The sequence below is a fragment of the Palaemon carinicauda genome, chromosome 12 (genome assembly GCF_036898095.1).
Source record: "Palaemon carinicauda isolate YSFRI2023 chromosome 12, ASM3689809v2, whole genome shotgun sequence".
NCBI lineage: Eukaryota > Metazoa > Arthropoda > Malacostraca > Decapoda > Palaemonidae > Palaemon > Palaemon carinicauda.
The window spans coordinates 92,272,701-92,298,381 of record NC_090736.1 but is presented as its reverse complement, the minus strand read 5'-3'; the positions used below and the strand labels follow the sequence as shown (position 1 = coordinate 92,298,381).

At 26.8% G+C, this 25,681-nt stretch overlaps 1 protein-coding gene across 1 annotated transcript; it reads right to left on the bottom strand.

Annotated features, from left to right (window-relative positions):
* Positions 1-22,098: 22,098 nt before the first annotated feature.
* LOC137650955 (heat shock 70 kDa protein cognate 4-like) lies at positions 22,099-23,970 on the bottom strand. Its single transcript, XM_068384096.1, has one exon. It carries the CDS (start codon positions 23,968-23,970, stop codon positions 22,099-22,101), a length of 1,872 nt encoding a protein of 623 aa, XP_068240197.1.
* Positions 23,971-25,681: the final 1,711 nt, after the last annotated feature.

Here is a 25,681-nt window from a genome sequence, read left to right as displayed (position 1 = left end):
AAAAAATATTATTATTCGTTTTTCCTATATATATATATATATATATACAAAAACAAGAGATACATATATATTATACGTGTATATATTGATCGGTCAATTCTCTTGAATTAAACATTTAGTTATAAAGACCATGTTTTTATTAAAGAAGAAAAGTGGTGATGTTTACTATCGGGTTTCGGATGAATATAAAATTACTAGCAATGATCAAATTTTTCGTGGATATGGTGTAGAACATGTAACAACAGCAGTACGCGGTAGAAATTTTGAAGATTGTGTCTATATAACGATGGTAATTCCCTGTCCCATTCAATTTTCTTGTATTAAAGAAAAATTATTGACATTTAAAGATGATTGTTATTATGAATGCCACGAAAATCATAAATCATTTGCTAATTTTATAAATAATAATCCATATGGACGCTTGATATCTTTATATAATAAAATTGATATAAATTCTTTAAAAGATAACCAGAAATTGAATGTTGTATTTTTACAGGCCTTTATATTACTTAATAAATATGATCGATATTTTGAGACTATTCATAAAGCTTGTGTGTTAAGTAATTTTAAAAATATAAAAGAATTTTTTCCAAATTTTAATATTGATTTATGTAGAACTACAAATTTATATACAAATTACCACAGAAAAGATATATTTGAATATATTTAAAAAAAAAATGGATTCGATGTTTGTATTGTACGAAGGGATACAATGAAAAAATGTTTTGAACTTATTTGTGAATTTATTAAAAAAAAGGAAATAAAAGATGCACCAGACGATTTCTTGGACAAATTTAAAAAATTTTTAAATATAGGAGTCTCATATAATTATTTGGATGCGCAGAAAAATGATAAACCGAATCAATATGAAGATAAATTATTTATAACACCAAACACGGTGCCATTATTTTCTTATGATATGCACGCAAATTTGTGCCTGGAAATATATGATAAATTTGGCGCTCTTTGTGGAGAAGCAGTTAATACATATATTTCAAATATGTTTCATGTATTACTTGATGGGCTTCCAAATGTTATTATGTTGAACGAAAAAGATCACTTAAGATTTGATAAAAGTATATCTAAGGTAGCAACCAATCATTTAAAGCGGAGACAATTAAATATCCATAATATGCCAAACATCGACCCCCAAAGGTATCCAGTATATATATTTTCAATGCTCGATTTATATTATTGTTCACATAATACTTTCCACGACGACAACGCGGTAGAATTATCTAAAAAGTTAATAAAAAAACAAAATTGGATAGAATATATTTTAAAGGACAAAAAGATTATTAGTGAAATATATGTAGTTATATCTAAACCAGAACTTTTAACAATTGAAACATATATAAATACGTTATTTAATAAAGATGTAAAGTTTGATTATATTATTTCAAATCACCACAAATCTTCTAATTATTTAAATGATAAAGCCCTTAATATGTGTGAAAATGTTATTACAAAATATTTTCCATATTCTCAAAATTTTTTTCGAGATCAACAGTTACGATTATATAAGTTTGAAGATTATAGGCGCGCGTTGGGAAAGTCTTACTTTCCTTGTTCCGTTGATGATATGTACAATTATCACAAACACATATATAATTATGTGATGAGTTATGAAAATCTAGAATTTTTGGGCAGTAATTATAATCACAATAATGACACATTGGATTTATACAGTTGTAACCTGTACCCCAATGATAGGAGGATCAACCAATATATAACCCTTTACAGAAAAGAAGATGATGATAGTGATAATGAAAATAAAAATAAAAGGATCCGTACCTAATCATACTCGAAACAAAGGGAATGAAATAGTCCTACTTTACTGATTGTTTTTTTTATTTTATTTGTTGTCATCTCATTATTTAATTGATTTTAAAAAGATTATTGGTTATTGTAAGACAATGATATATAAGTCAACCAATCTTTGTGTATCGTACTTTTTTGTTGGTTTCAAATGTTTCGCTTTCCCGTTTACGCTTCTGAAGAGCATTGGTATTATGAAATGAAGTCAAACTATTTTGATAATCTTGTAATAAAATTTGTTTAAAATTTTCTTGGTTGATTTCCATTTCCTCGTGATAATTATTTTCTTTATAGACATCTAATTGTTTTATAATTATAGCATTATTTTTCGCCAATGTTTTTAAATCATTGGAAATATTATACATATTCACACTTAACCCATTAGTTCCATGGTCAAAAGCATTTGAATCACCCAAACATATATTTAAAATATTACTTTTTACTCTGAACAATTTATCATTTGATAATGGTTTTTCAATGGTTTTGTTTTGTAATTCCTTTTTTGTTATTTTTGTACATACAAAGGCACAATTAGATATATTTTCGTCTTTATTTAACACGCAAATCTCATTATCATTGGTTAAACAAATTCTTTCGGGGACGTGTTTTTTATCATACAAATCAAATAAATCTGTAAATATTGATTTTCTTATAGAGGTTAAAAGCGTCTTTGGGCGAAGGGTATTATTTTTTGTTCTTAATTCTAAGATATTACTATCATTATTTATCAGAAAATTATAAACTGAAATATTTTCAGTTTTTATTTCCATAGGAGCCAAAGAATTCATAAAATCTCCAATAATAATTCGAATGCGGTTATGTATAGCAAATAAATCTATTTTCCCTTTAATTATTTCTTGTTCTGATGGAATTATACAATAACAAACATCATTATAACAAACCTTTCCCTTTTTTATTAAAAATATCCAAATTGTATCGAATAGCTTAATGTTTTGTATAGCATTTTCCCAATATTTTATTACATTAGACTGAAGTAAAAATACATCAATTGGATCCATACAACTACTAACACATCGTATAGTAGGATTTCGATCTTGATGGTTCTCAATTTCATATACATTTGGAAAACTATATACGTTTTCTTTGATATATTTGAGAATTTCTGTTTCTCTGACCCGAAATAAAGTATTTCTGGAAGGAAGATAATCTACTACTTTTCTCTCCTGAATTTCTTTCTGAGATGGAATTTTTATGAGGTATATAGTATCCTCGTCATTCATTTTATTGAATTTTGTATATTTTCCCATTAACCATACAACATTAATATTTCCACACATAATATCCTCAAAATTATAAATGGTTTCTTCGGTGTTATAAATATTTTCATGAATATTATACTCTATAGTTTTTGCTTTATTGTGGTCATGAATATTTTGCATAACATTTGTTGAAAGTTTCAAGACTTCACTTATTATATCTTCATTCAACACTACGATACCGTTGTCTATTTTATAACTTACATTCATACACGAATTATTTTCACTATTTTCATTTAAATCCTTAATAAAATTTTGATATTTGTTAATATCTAAATAAGGATTCTCCTTCAGTTCTGATGCCTTTATTTGTTCAATTCTGTTTTTTGATAAGGGCTTTGAAATAGTTTTTTCTTGTATTTCATAACAAGTTGGGCGTAAAATATAAAAATATGTTTCATCGTTGTGAGTATCGTTATATCCTCCAATTATCCAAAACTGGTCTTGGTTTTTATTAAGTATAAAACTGTTGTAAGCATCATTTTTATTTGGCAATATCACCATTTTTTATTTAACCAATGAAAACATGACATTATTATTATTATTATTATTATTATTATTATTATTATTATTATTATTATTATTATTATTATTATTATTATTATTATTATTATTATTATTATTATTATTATTATAAAAAGGGAAAATTTTATATATATATATATATATATATATAGCAACAGCAATATATAAAGGGGCCAACTCCCTTGTTTGAAAGTAAAATAGAACACGACCTAGGATACTCTCCTACAACAACTATTACTTGCCGTACCTGCCCATTTTAATAGAAATTAACAATGGATAAATTTATTACACACGAGGATAAGAAATATATGAGTTTACAGTTAACTGATGCGAGAGAAAATCGAGGAGATGTTTATTTTGCAGTAGATAATTATATAAAGGGAATGAAATTGATCAGAAAAAATCATAAGCCTAATTTATCCAGTCCACAGGATTTACAGTTGTTTCTGCTTTATGAAAATACTCCTCAAAACAAATTTCTAAATTTTCATATTTACATAAATAATATCATGTCTAACAGAGATACGGCCATTCAGATTAAAGAATATGCTGGAGTAAATTGTGACGACTCGTTTATAACTAAAAAACACACATCATATATGCTTTCCAGACTAATTTCCGATGATAATCAGTTACAAATTAAAATTTGTGAAAATTCTCAACCCAGGGAAATAATTGATAATGACGATCTAATGGAAAGAGCGAATCCTACCGCTATATTGGTGTTTAATATATCGGCTGGTAATTGTACAACCCCACACGTAGAAGCATTAGAAGTTTTAACAGATTCTTGTTTTGATGAGGTAGACCGAGGAAATATGATTATTGCTTCAAAAACTGAATTAGCTTTGGGTGGAAAGACTGGCCAAAAATTTAAGTGTGTTAATTATAAACAAGACGATGATACAAATACTTTGTACAAAATACATATCTATGCTACGAGCGACGACGTTGCTTTTGAAAAACTTAGGTGCATAAGATCTGTGTAAAAATGAACTTTTTAAATAAAAAAAAAACCTCGAATTATTTTCATTGTCCTTGTGTTTTAGTGTGATTATTCATATTTTTTTCCTTGTTATAATTTAACTATACCCAAAAGGTAAAACCTTTTCAATCTCTCTTTTAACTTTTATATTATTAGTGGTGGGGGGAATGAATACCGGGGGTGGAGGAACATCCATCGTGTCTAATAATCTATTAATTGATACCAACAAAGATTGTATCGTATCAGGATTAATAAATTTTATTTTATCAGTATTATTTTGAGGTGTTGGCTGGGATGAGGACAAAAAACTTTTATCAAAATTTATACTATCATCCATCATAATATCTTGTTGTTGTTGCGTTTCTGGTGTTGAATTTGGATTTGAAAGAATTTCATCATTAATTTCATAATTTAATGTAGGAATTGAAGTAGCTATTCTATTTTGAAAGACGTTATTTATATCTTTTGAATCTATTTTATTCATATAGGGATAACCACCATTTTGAATATATGGGTGAAATGTTGGTATGATATCTATTTCGTCGATTTGTGATAAAGAAGGTGGTGGGGTTGATAACCCCAATTGATCCTCCATTTTTTAATTACACGTGTTTTTTTCGTTTGAAATCATTTTCATATATTGCTATTGTATTATCATTATTATTAATTCTCCTCTTATTTATAACAGAAATCTTTTCGTCGTTTATCATTATATCTTTTTCCTTGAGTCCGTGAAAAACGGCGGTTTTGTGAATTTCTAGGCCGTCTTTGTATATATCATCACAAATTAATAATTCATCATCAATAAGAGATGTATGATAGTGTTTTGATAAAAATATTATGGCATCAGATACGGATGCTATATTTATACATTTAAGTATATTCAAATATAATAACAGATAAGATATACGTTTATGTGTAATTAGATATTCGGGGTCTTCTTCTAAATTACAAGAAGTGATTATGAAATGAACTATATCTGTCACGGGTGAATACATATCTGTGGATTTTTGTATATTTTGAGTTATTTTCAATTCGCCAACAAATAAGGAGTCATATAAATATAACGGAGAATTTATTGTACAGTGACACATAGCGTGTAAAAATAATGCAGCCATTCCAACTTGGAATTTATTATCATAATCATTATACAATGAAAGTTTGGGGAAATGAGCCATTTTAAAATTCACGGGAAGAGTAGAATCAAATCGAGAACGAAAAGACATGAATCTTAATCTTGATAATAAAGCTGAACACTGCTCTGAGAATTGAGGTTTATTGTTACCAAATATTAATATGGTCGATGCGAGTTTAACGTTATTACCTGATTCATAATTTGATCGAATAAATAAACGAGAACTACCAGTTATTTGATTAATCAATTGCCTATTAAATGGTTTATTGGCAATTTCATCCATATACCAAAACTTTGCAAAATTTGAGCTTTTGGAAAGGTCGTGATATCGATCTATCGTTGAAGAGTGATTCATAGTATGTGACGATAAAATTCCAGCATGATTACCAAGAACAGATAATACTTGGTTTAAAAATGTAGTTTTTCCTGAATTAGTTTCTCCTAGAAAAAAATGAAGGTGTTTATTTTTCAAACTAACACCATGACAAATAGCCCGCAATATCAATTTTAATACGTATATCAAGGACGATATATCATAACTAAATGTTTGTAATAATGAAATACAAGTAAAAGTTAAACAACAATTACATTCTACAATATTCATAGAATCTGTGGGAATATCTTTAAGAAAACTGGATCCACTTGGGTGTATTTTTGATATGCGCTCATAACAGATAGCTAAAGTCTCTATACGATATTGCAGTGTTTTTTTTTGTTCTTGTGGGGGAGTTTTCAGATAAATATCTATCATTTTTAAAATATCGTGGTTTTCGTTTTCAGGTAATAGTTTTACAACATCCATCATGTCACTATAACTATTAGCTATTTGTTTCAAAATAAAATATTTGGTTAGTTTAATTAACTCTATAGTTTCCTTTTTTTTACACAATTCGTTTGTTAAATATAAATGTAATTCTCTTTTAGACATATTTGCAAATTTTCTTTTTTTGGCCATTAAAATTTCTGATGAACATAAAATATTTCCCCCATCACCAAAAAAATGACCATGTACCATGCTTTGTTTAATTTGATCATCAATTGAAGAACATTCGGTTTGTGAATGATTATCGATGGATTTTCTTTCATCGTGTAAAATTTTTAGCCTTTCGTAATTTTCAATTTTTTCTTCTTCTGATATATTACTTATGACATTCTGAACAATGGGAAAAAATTGTTTGTGTAAAAATTTACATTTGGGAATATGCTCCATTACGTCATTTAAATTATCATCTATGATGTCATGCTCTTTCTCCCCATTTCCATAGCTATTTGAATTATTCTTCGGATAATTACTGTAACTGATTGAAAAATTATTTTCTTCGTCATCTATATAGTACATAGGTATTGGTTTTAAGAGAACCAAAGAATCGCTTCCACTTAAACTTAATCCAATTAAAATGTACCTGTCTTCGAAAAGTTTGAGAAATGTTGGTGGCAAGCTGTTTATTTTACTTCCATTCCAAAAAGCTTCAATTTTGCTTATAATTTGATTTATTATAGATCCAGTATTTTTATTGGTTGTACAATGAATACGATTAGAAAATATTATACTTTCTTCTTTCGTCAATAATTCTATATTCAATTTATTATTATTATTATTATTATTATTATTATTATTATTATTATTATTATTATTATTTATTATTATTATTATTATTATTCTTTTTCTTCTTCTTCAAATTTTCATTATATTTTTTCTTTTTAGTAACGATAAAATTTGATATATGACTTCGTATGTTAGCGATATAATATATTTCTGGTATATGGAGCGGTATAGAAGCCACAGAAAGAGACGATATCGAACATTTTTTCCATCTAAATTCGTCCCAGATTACCAATTTACCATTATTTATATTATTATTAATAGTTCCAGTTTTGTTATTTTGTTTGCTTTGATTATTTTTATTTTTGTTAGTTATACTTTTGTTATTATCCTTACCCCCCCCCCTTCATTAAAGCTACTGCTATTGCCAAGTAATATTATTGGCCGATATATTGCTAATAATTCATATAATATAGATTCATTCTTGACTAATAATATCGCAGCAATAATAATGTTGGGTATAATGATATTTCTTGATGCTCCTTGGATTGTAAAAGTTTGTGGTATATTAAAATGTTTGATTATTTGAGAATCTATTTCATCATTAAAACTACCTTTGTGGTTGTCATCACTATCAAATTCGCTTTCATCATAAGTTTGTGTTTGAGATATATTATAATTTTTAATTACACTTATTGCCTCCTCGATTTCCATAATGTTTTCAATTATCAATAGATGTTTGATACATAAGATGACCCAAGATTTCATGGAGTCATCTAAATTTAATAAGTTTGGAAATCTGATATATTTGTAATTTAAATGGTAATAAATTTGTAAAAATTCTTCAATGATAATTCTACTATTTTGAGTATTATAAGTTATAATCATTTTAATCCATTCTAATAATAATAATGAATGTGATTTTAAATCATCAGATTGTTTTAATAATAAAAAGTATATTGACACGAGGAAATGTATTGTGTGTCTCAGTTTTTCGCGATCATATAATTGCAAAACGTGTTCTAAATTATAAGGAAAGAGTAAGTCGTTTTCGAAAGGTGTGGCGTTTATAACATTATTATTATACGGGCTTGTTTTTATTGTAATTAGAAAATCTTCGTTGGTTTTGTATTCATATATTTGAAAATCATCACCAATAATGGCATTTAAAAAACATGTATTGTAAGAATCTTTTAATATACTATAATTTGGTAATTCTAACATGAATATATTCCAATGGGTTTCTTTTTGATGATTATTATAATATGTAATGTCTTTGTCATTACATATACAATTCAAAACTATTGGATAGTTTGATATATTTAAATGTGGTATATCTTGAAATTTCACTACATTAAAATTAGGAAATATGCTCTTATATATTTTAAATCGGATATTAGAATTTGTTCTATCGACGAGATATCCAACGTGGGTATACAAATGCATACTTGAGCTTGAACAATTTGGTAAAAACCAAGAAGAATTTAAATTTTCTTTATTGTTGGGCCACCTAATAAGGTTAAATGTCTTTTTCCATGCATTATTTTTATTATAGACATTAGCACTTTCTTCTCTCTTCCAATCCGGAATGCCATTATCAATTTCACGTGCACTAAATATATTTTCATTTTCTATAAAACTTTGTATGATTTCTTCTTCGTGCTCTAATGAAGAATTCAAGTTATCATTATGAAGAAATAACTTCAAGGAATAAATTTTTGTATGCTCTGATATGGGCTTAAAAATATTAAACAAATCAAAAGCACTATCCAAATCAACAATTAAAGGACTTTCAGATATAAAGGCCCCGTCCTTGTAGCAACTATAAGGCAAATATGAGCAATCTATTTCATTTACATTTAAATTAGCATCTCCATATTTTGCTGATCCGAAGACACTATAATTGGCTGTTGGATCAAAAAAACTATGATTTTCTATAACTGCGTGTAACATATTATAAAGACAAATTAAATCATGATATCTCATTATCAATGAAGGAATTTCAATATGAAATCCATTACTAAAACTTTTACCCTTTCCTAGTATATATATAGAAAAGTTAATTATACCTAAGCCCTCGGTTATTAAATATAGAACTTCATAGATTAGATTATTTTCGTTATATTTTTTACATTTATGTCGAATATTATGTATGAAAAAATATTCCGGTGTTCTAGTTCTATTTTTACAATATGAAATATATTCTTCTAAATTTAATAGTGTATTACTTTCAAATTTAAATTCACAGCCCTTTAAATCAAAATCTAAACAAAAATGTTGTAAATCAAGATATTTTCTTTGAATCGAAATAGACCCGTATAAACCACGAGGAACAAAATGATGATCCCGTATAAATTCATGTATTTTATTTCTTAGATTATTTATACCTAAACAATAAACACTTCCGCACATATTTTGATATATTCCAAAAAAATTTAACGGAATATATGTTTCATTGCATTTTTGTGCGTTTTTGTTTTGAATGATAATTCCGTTATACATTAAATCTGATGAAGTCATGGATTCATATAAAGAATTAGAATCATTAACTCTTGCTTTGCGTTCATTAATTTGAATATTTTGTTGTCGGCTTTGATTATTGTTATTACCATATTGCGAAATTAAAGTCTGGGTATACATGATAAAGGTATCAATAAAATAAAATTTTGGGGTTTACTCTATATATACTTATATATATAATTAATTTTGAATTCATTCATTCATTTTATTTAGTTTTTTTAATATATATAAGGGATTTACGTGGCGTCCTTTGGTAATCAATGACTATATATGCACTAAAAAAGAATATACTCAGATTCATAACTAACTGTATACTGTGTAAAATATAAAATACAATTTTATCTATATAGTTGTCATAAGAAGCAGCAAAAAAATGAATTATTGTTACAAAAATCAAATATATTGATAATATCATACACATTCGTATAAATGCATAAACAAATTCCATTTTTTAAATTTATAATTTATGATTCATATTTTTTCATATCTATAAATAACTATATATATTTATTTACTTAGTAATAGTTTATTTTGATTTAAAAGTATGAAATCTTTGTATTTTGGCGATAATGACGAAGAAAGTATATGTTTGATAAATGAAAATAACGCAATAATAAATGATGACGAGGAAAATAATCTTTGGTTCAAAACAAGACCAAAAAAAATACTAAATTATACTCAAAAGTCTTATTTCGAGTTTATTTTTATAAAAAAAATCAATGATTCATTTCAGGCCCCAAAAAAACTTTATTATAATAATCTAAAGCGTAAAATATTTCCCCGTAAATCTTAATTTGATAATTATATTTCTTCGTTTCAAAGAGGATAAAATATATTTTTTTAACACAATTTTGTGGTTATATATACACCAACAATACAAAAATTCAACAAAGTACGCTACTAGCTAACTTGCAATATAGAAATAGATAATCATGAGCGTTTCAACCCTTTCAGACAACGACGATGAGAGTAACAGCTTTAATAAAGACAAAATCTATTATGAATCATATCACCCGTTAAATTATTCAGACAGCGACGATGAGAGTAACAGCCATAAAGACAATAAAACCTATTATGGCTGGCAAAATCGCCCGTTAAATTATGGTCCACATAATTTTTTATTTACACAATCATTAAACAATCCAAATGTGTATGTAAGAAAAACTATTTATTTGGATGAACAATCAGGGGATCCAAATGTCAGCAAATCTCTTATTTTTGATTATTTAAAAGGCATTTATGCAATGTTTAATAGAACCAATGAAACGAAAGCGGAAATGGTCTATAAGCTTTTAGATAGACAATTATCTGATTATAATATAGTAGGAATAAATGTTCAAAGTTACAGGGCCGTATCATTCAATCGGAGGGGTGTTATCAAAATTTTTGATAATAATAATAATAATAATATTGAGGAAAATAAGGTTTATACTTTAAGTATCCCCGTTCCTATCCATTCTGTACCATACGATAATGTTAAACAACAAATTGAAAGATTTTTAAATGAATCGAATAACATTTTATCGCATAACGAGCATTTAGAAGAAGTGTTTGATGTATTACCTACTGAATATCCAAAATTGGAAGAAATTGAATCCCTTGGGTGGGAAACTTATAACGATGATTGTTACTTTGAATTTGTTTATGATGAATTATTAGGTATATATTATAGAAAATGTTTACATTTTTATAGCAATTTAAATCAATTTTTGTATTCTCAATATACGGAACGCCCAAAATCATAATGAAATTGAATCGAGTTTTTGAAATGTTACAAAAATATAATCATCTCTATGTTTTACATAATGTGTTAATTGAACATAATATTATAAAAGTTAATTTCCCAAAAAATGAGGTTACACAATTGTCTTTTGATAATAAGATAAATAAAAATGTAATAACAGTATATGATATTACTAATGCAAATATAAAACTACAATATAACTATAAACCAGTGATTGTTTCTTGTAGATACCGAGATTTATTTGATTAAATATTTTTTTATTAGAATTAAAAAATACAAACGATGAATATTCACCAACCATTTATAATTGTTTGTCTTATCCTTTCCATTATCTTCATTATAAACTGTTTAGCTGAAATATTTATATTTCCAGAGGGAATAGGATTTATGGGACCAAAATATAATATAATTATTAAGGTCATCCAATTAATATTGGTATCACCCATTTTTGTTGGTACAATTTATTATTTAATAAGAGATAGAAAAAATGTAGAAAATGATTTTTATCATGATACTCTGATGAATAAAGAGCAATATTTCCATAATTTCAAAAATCCTACTTACGAAAACACAGAAAACGAAGACACAATTGAATATATATCTCATAATGATCGAGCGTTATTAAGATAATAATTGATTAATTATAGTATGAGAATACAACGAATATTTCTAATACAACTTTTCAATATTGGAGAGAAAAATAATTGAATAATAATTCATCACTTACATATTATATACTGTAGTATTTCTCGTAATTATTGCTCTTAACAATGTTCTATTTGGATTATCTTTTTAAAGTTAGAGGCAATACTAATTTAAAATTTTCGGAATAAAAAAATTAGATTTAATCATTTTTCTTTTTTTTTTAATCACAAAACTTTTTTATGATGATATCATTAACTGTGCTCCTATATTTCTTAATGTTAAAAAATATACATCCTTAAATGGATCCTGTTATAAAGATATGCGAAGAAATTGAAAATGAAAATTATGGAAACGCAATTCAATATTATTCAATGTTTTTCCATCGTATTTTGTCATACATTATCAACCAGAAAAAATACGAAGGTATCAATGAAATATTAAAACTTCAGTTGAATAATGAAAGTAATTTTCATTCGGCTATTGTTCACTTATTATATTATATGTGGCAGTCTAAATGGCAAAGGGGTGGTAATGTTCAATATATTAGTACCAGAGAATTTAAAGACATGATTTACAAATCACAAAAAGTAGAGAATCTTTTAGATTGTTTAAAAAAAGACTCAAAAGCTAGTTTTTATTTATTTCTTCCGCCCAATTTTGACCATTTTCTTTCGCAAGCTTTATATGTTATGGAAAATGAACTTCAAAAAGCATTAAATAACACTAATACTTTGATTGGAAAAGATACTTTACATAAATGGTCATCTCTATTTTCTTCAATTTTAAATGGTTATATGAGCACAAATTTACATACCAACGTGGGAAATTTATTATGGATGCAAGAATTAAGAGTTATTGCCTTAATATATAAATATTTTTATTTGTCTTACGAAAAAAAGGAAGAAAATTGGAATTGGCATGAAACTCAAATACAAAAGAAAATGTTAGACCTACATCTTACTTACAAAAATAAATATGAAATTTTACAGAATGATTTAGTTAAAAAATTAAACCAATCACACGATGCTTGTGAACGTGCTTATAATTTATTACTAAGCGAATTTGATTCATATAAACAAAGGGAACAAAAAAATAGACTTCTTCACGAAAAGGAGGTCCTAGTGTATAATGAGCACATGATGAATATGTGTAAAAATACACTCGAAAATAATAATAAATATTGGAAAAATGTATTAAGCGTTATTAGAACTGATACACAAAATATGGAAACAGAGGAGACATTATACCCAGATTTAGAAAATACTGAAGATTATAATGATAAAAACAAAAACAGTGACACAATTATTTTATTATTTACAAATTTGCTGTCTGATAAAGAAAATAAAATATACTTATTAGAAGAAGAACTAAAAAACTGTAAGACTGAAATAGGAAAACTTTATGAAAAAGAAAAAGAACTACTAAAAAAGGATTTAGATAAGGAAAACAAAATAAAAGAACTTTTCAATGAGTTAAATCATTGCAAAGATCAAAAAGACACCTCAGAGCATGAAAGTATGAATAAAGATACAATTTTAAAATATAAAGAATATATGGAAAATTCAGAAAAAGACATAATCTTATTTAAACAAAAAATTCAGGAACAAAAAAGTTTGATTAGAGATTTAAAATATCAATTAAAAGAGTGTGAACAAGATAATGAAAGCGACAAGCGAGATAAGGAAAGTATTATAAAAAGAATAACAAAAGAGAGAGATGATTGTTTATATTCAAATGAACAGTATCAAAAAGAAAATGAAGACATTATACGCGAAACAAAAGACGATATGAAAAAAATGAAAAAAGAGTGCGCTAAACATTTAAAACAATTAAAAATACAAGAAGAAGAAATTGAACAATTAAAATCAACAATTTTAAAACAAAGCACCAACCTTGAAAAGGCCATAGAAGAAAAAAATAATATAATTCTTAAACAGAAAAAAGAAGAAGATTTATTGTTTCAGGAATATGAAAATGCTTTAGCATTAACAAATAATCATATTGAAAAATTGGTCGCGATATTTGATAATTCTCCAAAAGAAGAAAAACGGGTTGTTAAAGTTGCTTCAGGACTGAAAAATCAAATTGATGAAAACAACAAAATACTTTCACTATTAATAAAGAACCAAGAAAAACAACAACAACAACAACTCCTCGTCACTCCATCCTTAACGACAAAAGAAACAATCCAACCGTCACCCCCTTTTACCTACAACTAGTGGTAATAATGATAATTTACAACCAAGTGAATTGCCCCGTGATTATTATGATGTCTCTACTAAATCGAGATTAGAACAACTAGGTGTAAACACCACACCTTTATATAATAATCCTAATAATGATAATAAGACAATAACCAAACACGAAGCAAACAAAGCTATGCGGGTGATGGAAGACGAACATTCACCTCCCCTCCAAATCAACCCCCCAAATAAAGATGATGATAATTTACAATTAATGGAACATCAACAAGTGTCATTATTACCTGAAAATAAAATAATCCAACCATCATCTGACGAACACTCACCTCCCCTCCAAATCAACCCCCCAAATAAAGATGATGATAATTTACAATTAATGGAACACCAACAAGTGTCATTATTACCTGAAAATAAAATAATCCAACCATCATCCTCCTTGTTTACATTTGGTAGTAATAACCAACCATTACCACCATCATCATCATCATCATCTTCCTTGTTTACATTTGGTAGTAATAATACCAATAATCCTTATTACATTCCTACTGAATCAAGATTAGATCAATTAAGGGCAAATAAACCACAATTATATAATGATGATAATAGTAGTAATAATAATAATATTAATGATGATAACGAGACACTAATGGAAGTAGACCAAGAAGAATCTCTGTCAACTCCAATAATAACTTCACAATTACCACTACCACTACCACCACCACCACCACCACCACCACAACAACAACAACAACTTATATCTTTACCACCACTACCACCACCACTCCAATCATCATCATCATCATCAACAACAACAACAACAATACAATTTATAACAAACTTACCACCATATAATAACATTGTCAACGATAATAATGATCAACAAAATACTACTACTCTGGCAATTTCAAACCACGAAGAAAATAATAGTAATTTGCCATCATCATCATCATCATCATCATCGTCGTGGGTATTACCACTACCACCACTACCACCAACTTATAGTCCTCCCATGCTAACTTATAATGATACTACTAATGACAGCACCAATAGCAATAATGGTGTTGTTTCTAAAAAGGACGAGAAAATTAAACTAATGCCAATAGAGAATTTAAAATCTGAAAATAACAGCAATGTCATTGATAATAATGATCAACAAAATACTACTACTCTGGCAATTTCAAACCACGAAGAAAATAATAGTAATTTGCCATCATCATCATCATCATCATCGTCGTCGTGGGTATTACCACTACCACCACTACCACCAACTTATAGTCCTCCCATGCTAACTTATAATGATACTACTAATGACAGCACCAATAGCAATAATGGTGTTGTTTCTACAAGGGACGAGAGTTTAAAAACTGAAAATATCAACACACCCCTACAAAAAGTACAAGATGAAATAGAAAAAGAAGTAGCGGCACAAAATAACCAGGTCCACCAATTGGATTCTAAAATAAAGGTAATAAAGAAAGAAGATACATTATTGGACGACGAGAACGCGGTAGACATAAAAAAAGAAAGAAAAATTAAAAGTGCAGGTGATGGTGTCAGTAAAAAAATAAAAAGGGGGAATATAAAAAAGGGGGATACATCAATAAAAAAGAACAAAAAAATGACGATCCCGAAAAAAATACACCCAAAGAAAACTAATATTATAATTGAAAAGGAAAATAAACAACAAAAAGAAACAAAAACAACACAATTGGTAGATATGGAAAATGATAAAATCCAATTTCATACTATGGACGACCTTAAAATGGAAATAACCGAAAAAGAAGAAGTATTATTAGATGATGATCATGGTGGTGGGCTTGATAGAAGCAGAAGGGCTAATAAAAGGAAATTAGAAAAAACCAAAGAAGACGAAGAAGAAGAAATTCCAATAAAAATACCTAAGATTGAAAATCAACAAAAAGATCAACAAGAAAACCAATTTAAATTAGAAAAGGCAAATGCGTCTTTAGAAGGAAAAAATGATAGAACCAACATTGCCCTACTCGAAGAAAAGGAAAACTATAATAATAACGATGATGATGATGAAGAAGAACTCTGATAAAATACTGATAAAAGTACAATATGTAGAAACATAATTAAGTGATATCATCATCAATATTAAGATTATTTCTAATATAGGTTGTTTGATTCAATTTATCATTATAATTATAATATTTTAAATATACACTAGCTATTTCTAATAGTATTAGTCCAATTAACACTATAATTTCGATAGATAACATTTGTTGGTCACTTATGTAAATATTATAATTTTTTTCAAAATCTTTAATATAGATATAACCAATAACACCAATGATAAGAATATCATTGTCACAAATAATGCATCAGATAGGACCATTTTGGATACAGTTCTCATTTTTTATATTTTATATTAAACTCTACAAACTTTAAATTGCATATAAATATATATAGTATATCATTTTCACTAGTTAGATAATGGGAGTTCCGTTTCTTACAAATAAAATTCAAGATAATAATGCTCGGCTACCTTTACTAACAAAATACAAAAATAATAATGATAATCATTATCAATCGCAACATCTCAATGATATATATGATAATATCGGAAATGGGGGGAAACTGAATAGTATTGGTGTTGATGGAGCCATATTTTTACATGCACACATTAAAAGACCAGACAAAACTGCGTTGTTAGATGATGATAAAATTGATATAAAAAAATGTAATGCAACTGGTGTAGTTAATAGCATCATATATTATATAGAACAGATTTGCTCATTTTATGAATCTTTTAGGAAAGAAGAAATCATTAACGATACTGTTTATTGTTTTCTTGCCGTGGATGGATCATCTCCAACCATCAAAAACAGAAAAAAAAGAGAAAAAATGGATGATTATAGTTTGTTGACCTTATCAGAAAAGAACGAACTCCATGAATATATTTTTCATTTATTAAAAGAAAAACTTATTTCTTTATCGTATCCCTATAATTTTTCATTAGAAAGTAACTATCATATTGAATACTTTAAAGGGGAGAAGGGGAAGTGGAGCTAATGAAATTTACTCAGAAATTCTGTGGGAATGAAACAAATGTTATACTTTCATCTGACTCGGATGTAATGGCCATGCTCGTTTTAAGACAAATAAAAAATGTAGCTATAGTAACCCCCACATTAAGTAAAAGTAAAAACAGTGACACATATAGTGGGCCTTTTATATCAAATCTATATAGTTTATTGTGTGGCCTTAAATTTAATATTGATCAAATGATATTATACGTTATATTACATTTTATATTTTTTGGTAGTGATTACAATTTTGGTTTTATGATACACCCATCAGAGAGCAAAAAAAAAAAATAATACACGAATTAACAGCTAAATTCCACGCAGAAAACAACGACTTTTCTTCCATGATTAGATCAATTGGAAATTGTTGTGTCAGATTTTCTAAACAAAATACAGATACCAATAATACAGTATCGCAATGGGCTACTCCCCTGAAAAAAATTATTATTGATTGAAAGTATATGTTCTATATTATATTATGCGTCAATGGGCAAATCAAGTATTTTTTTAACAAAATTTTTGCCGTTATTATATACAAAATTCAATATAAAAGAGTTGAAAACTTTAGTAGCCGCTATTGATTTTTATGAGACTTAAAATGAATCATGTTATCAAAGTTGAAATTTATTTAGAGATTACATCTTTTCCGTCTATAATAGTAGTAACTGGAGGGAAAAATGGATGTCCAAATAATACTGAGGGGGTGTAATTAATAAATTGTTGTAAAAATTTTATATTATGTCCATAACAATAATCATTTTCCTCGGCGAAACATTTCAAGTGTAACATGGCATGAAATATAACTATAGTTATATCTAATACAGTAGGTCCTATTTTATATAAAGTATCATTTAATGCATTTAAACACGAAATATTTACTGTAGGATTGAATAGGGGTCTCTCGGCACCCAAAACAACAAAACGGTGATCAGTATTAATCAATTTATTTTTTTCTGATAAATGGATATAAATTGCTTTATTTTCAATTTGATCTACGATGCTATTTGATGTAGATAATCCTGGAAACAAAGATTTATTTTTCAGTTGTATGTCAATGTTATTATTATTATTATTATTATTATTATTATTATTATTAGTAGTAGTAGTAGTGGTCGAACAGTTACAAATTCCTATAATTTCATCTGGAAAATAATATATATAAATTGCATCTTTGTTTATAAATGCGGAGATGTGTTCTTTGTTTTTGGCATCCTTTAATTCCCACGTATTTGGGTATCTATTCCACGACAATATATTACGTTCTTTGTCTGTTAAATCATGTAAATTAAACAAAGATTTTATTGTAATATCATATTTAGAAAAGTAATTTTCAAAAATAAATTTATTGATATTTCTAAAAAAATCTTCAAATTTCAGTTCTTTACTTATATTACTAGATGCCATATATGAAAAATATTCAATCCAATTATTATAAATGGCAGTTACATAATCGTGACATTTTTTTGAATCTGAATATATTAACAAAGCAACCGGTGTAGCTTTTATACTATTCATGGGACCTAGTACTCTGAATAATTTATCCATTTTCATTTCAAGAATATCAATTCGAGCTCTTAGGTTCTCCGCTTCATTATTATATATCATTTTTTTTTCTTCGTTTGTTGATCCCACTAAAAAGGTATCAGATATATATCTTTGTGGGTTTATATTTTTTTCGTTTGAAATAATAATTTCGTTTTTGATTGAAGAATATCTTTTTCTTTTTTTTTGGTTTTCTCTTTGGGTCATTTTTTTTAATTATTTAATAAAAAAAATATTGTCGTTTTTAAATTCTATATAAATATATGTGTATATCATGCACACACACACACACATATATACCTTGTTATATATTCTTTTTCAAATCCTAAGAGCAAATCTTTTTAGATAAGTCACACATTCTAAAAAAAACATGACTACTAAATCAAAATTAAATTTTGTAAATGATAATAGTAGTAGTAGTAGTAGTAGTAGTAATAGTATTAGTAGTAGTATTAATGGCGATAATTATATTAACGTTGAATACCAAAATGGAAATTTAAAACACAACACTAAGTATCTCAAAGATGATGATAAAATAGGAGAGGAAAACGGCAACAACGACAACAATTATAATAATAATAATAATAATAATAATAATAATAATAATAATAATAATAATAATAATAATAATAATAATAATAATAATAATAATAATAATTGTTTTAGAAAATTAAATTTTGATTATAGACAACATATAAAATATAATATAAATGAACTGAAAAACTTACATTTTCACATACGAGAACTGAAAATCCAGATTACTAATCTAATTGAAAAAATGGATAATATTTGTTCATCTGAAAATAATATTAATAATAATAATGATAATACAATTGATATTTTTTATAATAATCCTTTATTTTTATATAATACACCATCACCATCCTTTTTATGTACCTCATCCTTTTCTTCGTATATCATGCCCATAAATGAAAATTGCGACCCAAAACAAATACATCAAAGCTTAATTTATGGCTATTCAGATTATTATAAATTTATCATTGGTAAACGTGGAAAAAAAATTAATAATTTAAGAAAAAAATATAATGTTATTATTGATATACCCGATAAATACTCACCAGAAAATCAAATCATTATAATGGGTCTCTGTAAACTCAACGTACTAAATACCCACATAAAAATTTTGAATACTATTGCATACGCCCTAAATTTTTCTAATTAATAATAAAACCTTTTATGTGTATATATAGTTAATATACTGTACACATTATACAAATAATTGTCCATTTCCAAAAATTCACACTAACTTTCCATTGGATATACTTGTATGAATTTTTTCATATAAATTTTCATATTGTAATATAGATATCGCCGGCTTAATTTTACTAGGTTGAATAATGGTATAATAATGTTTTATACAAATAGGACAAGGAATCAAAAGTGGAATTATGTGAATAAATGCATATAAATGCTCTGGTAAACAATTAGTTTTAGAATTTTTATTGTTTGCAGCATTTATTGAAAAGGCATGAAAAATATCCCAATATATTGGTCCCCAACTTGCCGATCCATATAATTCAGGGGGCAACTTTGAATAATTAGAAAAAACCGTTTGATTAACATAGTGAATTGAATGTGGAGGAATTAATGAAATCTCTTTTATTGTATCACAGCACCCTGTGTTATATAAAGTTTTGGATAATTCTTTGAGTGTGTTCACTTTATTGAATTCGAGATTTTTTGTGAATAAAATTTGTTGGTAATTATGTTGACTACTTTCATTTTCTAGATACCATTCCAAGAAAAGGTGTTCAATTTCAGTTTTTTTATTTTCTATATCCTGGGGATTGTTGTTGTTATTATTATTATTCTTCTTAGTCAAGAAAACAATTTCCCATAACTGTTTTTCAATTTGTTGGGGACTCTTAACCTGAACTTTATAGCTTTCGTTGTTAATTATTGTGTTTACTAAAACCTCTAACATTTCAAAAAATCTTCTAATTTGATTTTTAATTTCTAATAATAATAATAGGTTATCATTGTTTTCATATGAGTACCATCTTAAAATAGAAAATATAGAATTGGTAAAAAATTCGGGGAAACATAAAATGGCTGGGTATTCTTTACAAGATTTTAATTTATAGAACATTTTCCAATTAAATAATAACTGAATTTCACCTTGTGATGATATGAAATCAATAGGAAAATTAATTGTTTTGGGGTGCATCTTTTTTTATTATGAAAATTATTTATACTAAAATAGTATCGCTGTTTACTGCATCTACAATGGTTTGTTTTATTTCATTATCAGGATTCATTTTTACAATAGTATTGATAAATGCCTCTCGAAATTTAGAAATAAACATCGTCTTTGTAGTTTGATTAATATATATATAGACAAATAAACGCGGGTCTAGTCTCGCATACATGACAACTTCCCCCTTTCCGCCTTTCTTCAAGTAATATACTCTATCAATGTTTCCTACATCAAATTTAAATTGAGTTAGATCATCATCACCTTCAATAGGATTATATATGTAATCAAACTCAACATTGAAATTAATATCCTTCATAGCATTTTCAAATTCATCTGGATAGGCAATGTGATTGCAGTTACTTCTATATCTATGGTGGATTGCTCTAGGATATGGCTTTAGCGTCATTACCCCAGTGTTATCTAATTTCAGGTTATTATAAACAGTTTGCCTCAGCCCATTTTCGATGTAAATAACTTGAAGCAATAAATTGGGGTCTCTTGCCCAAAAAATATACCCTTCGTTTTCAAGTCCATCATTCCACGTAGCTCCGTGCATATAGAAATACAATACCAACTTCTTATTTTTTAAATCATTCATTCTTCCAACCATTACACACTCATTTACATTTTCATAAAATGGTGATTTTTTGTGGTGTAAATAATATAGTCGATCAGTGGCATGTACATTTATATATTTTAAATCAAGAGGGACATCTTCTTTATCGACATCTAAATAATAATGAGAAAATAGATATTGTTGGTGTATCCAGAATGGGAAACTAAATTTTAAAAGATCTATTGGGGCATTTATTCTTTCTTGGTAACTTTTGAAATTATTCATTTTTTAATATATAAAATTTTATATTAATAAATTATGAAAACCCTTCTCTGTTTATTAGTCAACTTCTTCAATGGTTGGGTGGAATTGATTATTATGTAAATTTGATTCATTTCCCCCAAGTATATGTTCATAATCATTTTTTATTTCTTTTAATTTATTTTCATAATCTTTTTGTTTAGCAGAGGGGGTTTCATCAATCCACTTGAGAGTACTTTCTAATTTTGATTTAAATATATCTATATTACTACTGTTATTATTTATGATATTATTTTGTATTTCTAAGCAATATGATTCTAATTTACATTTAGCTTCTATATCGTTTCTTAATTCCCGGTCTTGAGCAGCATACATTTCAGCTTCTTTGATCATTCGATCTACCTCTTCTTTGTTTAATCTTCCCGAGTCATTAGTTATAGTAATTTTTTCTGATTTGCCGGAAGATTCTTCGGTTGCTGACACATTTAATATCCCATTGGCATCAATATCAAATGTAACCTTAATTTTAGGTATACCCTTGGGTGCCTGGGGTATATTATTTAATTGAAACTCCCCCAAATAATTATTATCTTTAGTTTTAGTTCTTTCTCCTTCATATATTTTAATATTAACACATTCTTGGTTATCACTATACGTAGTGAAGTTTTCAAATTTGCTAGTAGGAATTGTCGCGTTTCTTTTAATCAAGGTAGTCATAATATTACCGGCAGTTTCAATACCCAATGAAAGGGGAGTCACATCCAGTAATAATAAATCTTTGATCTTATCAGATTTATCTCCACTGAGAATGGCAGCTTGAATGGCAGCACCATAGGCTACAGCCTCATCTGGATTAATCGACTTATTCAAATTCTTTTCATTAAAAAAAGTTTGAAGGAGGTTTTGTATTTTTGGAATACGCGTAGAACCTCCAACCAAAACAATTTCATCGATGTCACTCTTATCGAGCTTAGCATCGATTAACGCCCTTTCAACTGGCACTAGAGTGTTTTTGAATAAACTCCCACACAAATTTTCAAATTTAGCGCGAGTAATGGTAGTATGAAAATCAATTCCCTCATATAACGAATCAATTTCGATTGTCGCTTGTGTAGATGAAGATAAAGTTCGTTTAGCAGTTTCACAGGCAGAACGAAGACGCCTTAATGATCTTTTATTGTTGCTTAAATCTTTTTTATATTTTTTGCTGAATTCTCGTGTAAAATAATCTAATAAAATACTATCAAAATCTTCTCCCCCAAGATGAGTATCTCCTGCTGTTGATTTAACTTCAAAAATGCCATCATTACTAATATTCAATATAGATACATCAAAAGTCCCCCCACCCAAATCAAATATTAAAACGTTTTGTTCTTTTGTATCATTATTTAATCCATAAGCGATGGCGGCGGCTGTGGGTTCATTAATCATTCGAATAACATCAAGTCCAGCGATGGTCCCAGCATCTTTGGTAGCCTGTCGCTGAGAATCGTTAAAATAAGCCGGAACTGTAATAACAGCTTTATTTATATTTCGTCCTAAATAATTTTCTGCAATTTTTTTCATTTTTGATAATATCATAGAAGATACTTCTTCTGGGGTTAACACCTTTTTCTCTTTTTTATATTCGACTTGTATTTTTGGTTTATTCTCTTCGTCAATAATTTCATAGGGTAAGATTTTAATTACTCGTTGAACGCAATCATCTATATAATTTCTGCCCATTAACCTTTTTACATCAAAAATGGTATTTTTTGGATTCAAGGCACATTGTTTTTTTGCCGCTTCCCCAATAAGTCTTTCGGTGTCATTGAATGCAACATAAGAAGGAGTGGTTCTATTTCCTTGGTCATTAGCAATAATTACAACTTTTTCATTTTGAAAAACAGCAACACACGAATAAGTAGTTCCCAGGTCAATACCAATAACCGGAGAATTATTATCCTCCATTACTAAAATATTTAGCTATCAACTATATGTTACTTGGTCGTAAATTAGAAGTCTAATGATGTATTGCAGTTCATATTCTGGGGTTTATATACATATACAGATGCACAGTGCAGCTACTATTACATATAACTGAATAACAGTAACAATAAAATAATTATTTAAAAGTTATTAAAATTTAACAAAATTCAAAAAAGTTAAGATAATATTTTACGTGGTTATGTTTTTTGTGTAACACTCTTAAATTATTTTTTGTAATACTATTAATAAATACATTAGTCACCGCAAAAAATCTTTTATTTGTCATAGAAAACTATTATTATTTGTTTTAAATATATATTCATGGGCATTATCAATCTATTTTTTTATTAACCTGCTCATAATTTTTCAAATTCCCGACAATTATTTTTTAATTGAAAAAATGCGTAAATTTCAATAAAATTTCAACAAAATCAATTAATAAAACTTTGGAAAACCAATAAAAAATGTTCATAATATTACCAATGAAGTTCATAACATGCTTTTTTTTGTTAATAATATTACCATTTCGGTTAACTTTTTTTTTTGTGGTTAACATTTGTATTATATTTGTTCATAAAATTACATTTTAGTTAATATTACCGTTTGGGTTCATAATATTGAATTCTAGTTAATAATATGACATAGAAAACTATTGAAAAATAAGAAAAAATATTTAAAAAATCAAAATATGTGTATTTTTTTATATAAATGTAGTTTTATTGGGTAAAATGGACATTGAACGTGGGGAAAAATGAAAAATAACACCTAATAGGACAAATAAATTAGGTTTTTGTTGAAAAAATAGAAAATATAAATGTTTTTGTTTCATCAAATACTACTTTTTAATTACAAAAATGAGGGATTATATGAATAAATTTAAAAAATATTTAGATAAACAAGTATTTTTTATATAAAAACTTAGTTTTTATAAGATTAACCCACAAAAAATATTAAAATTGAAGAAAAATAACCCAAAAAATGAAAAAAAAATATTCTTTAGTACAAAAAAATAATATTTTTTACAGAAAATTCACAAAAGACACACAAAAAAACTAAAATATATGTATTTTTTAATATAAATATAGTTTTATTAGATAAAATGGACATTGAACATGGGAAAAAAATGAAAAAAAACTTCTAATAGGACAAATAAATTAGGTTTTTGTTGAAAAAATAGAAAATATAAGTGTTTTTGTTTCATCAAATACTACTTTTTAATTACAAAAATGGGATAAAATGGACACTGAACACGGGGAAAAAATAAAAAATAACACCGTATACGACCAAAATATAGTTTTTAGTAACATTTAATGTGACAAAAAAAAAGTTTTCATAAGAATAACCCAAAAAAATATAAAAAATTGAAGAAAAACAGTCTAAAAAACAAAAAAAAAACATTCTTTAGTACAAAAAAAAATAACATTTTTACAGAAAATTCACAAAAGACACAAAAAAAAAAATTAAAATATATGTATTTTTTAATATAAATATAGTTTTATTAGATAAAATTGACATTAAACGTGGGGAAAAAATAAAAAAATAACACCCAATAGGACAAATAAATTAGGTTTTTGTTGAAAAAATAGAAAATATGAATATTTTTGTTTCATCAAATAGCACTTTTTAATTACAGAAATGAGGGATTATATGAATAAATTTAAAAAATATTTAGATAAACAAGTATTTTTTATAT

Excerpts from the sequence above, each read along its gene's own strand:
- LOC137650955 (XM_068384096.1), bottom strand. The coding sequence starts at position 23,970 with ATGGAGGATAATAATTCTCCGGTTATTGGTATTGACCTGGGAACTACT.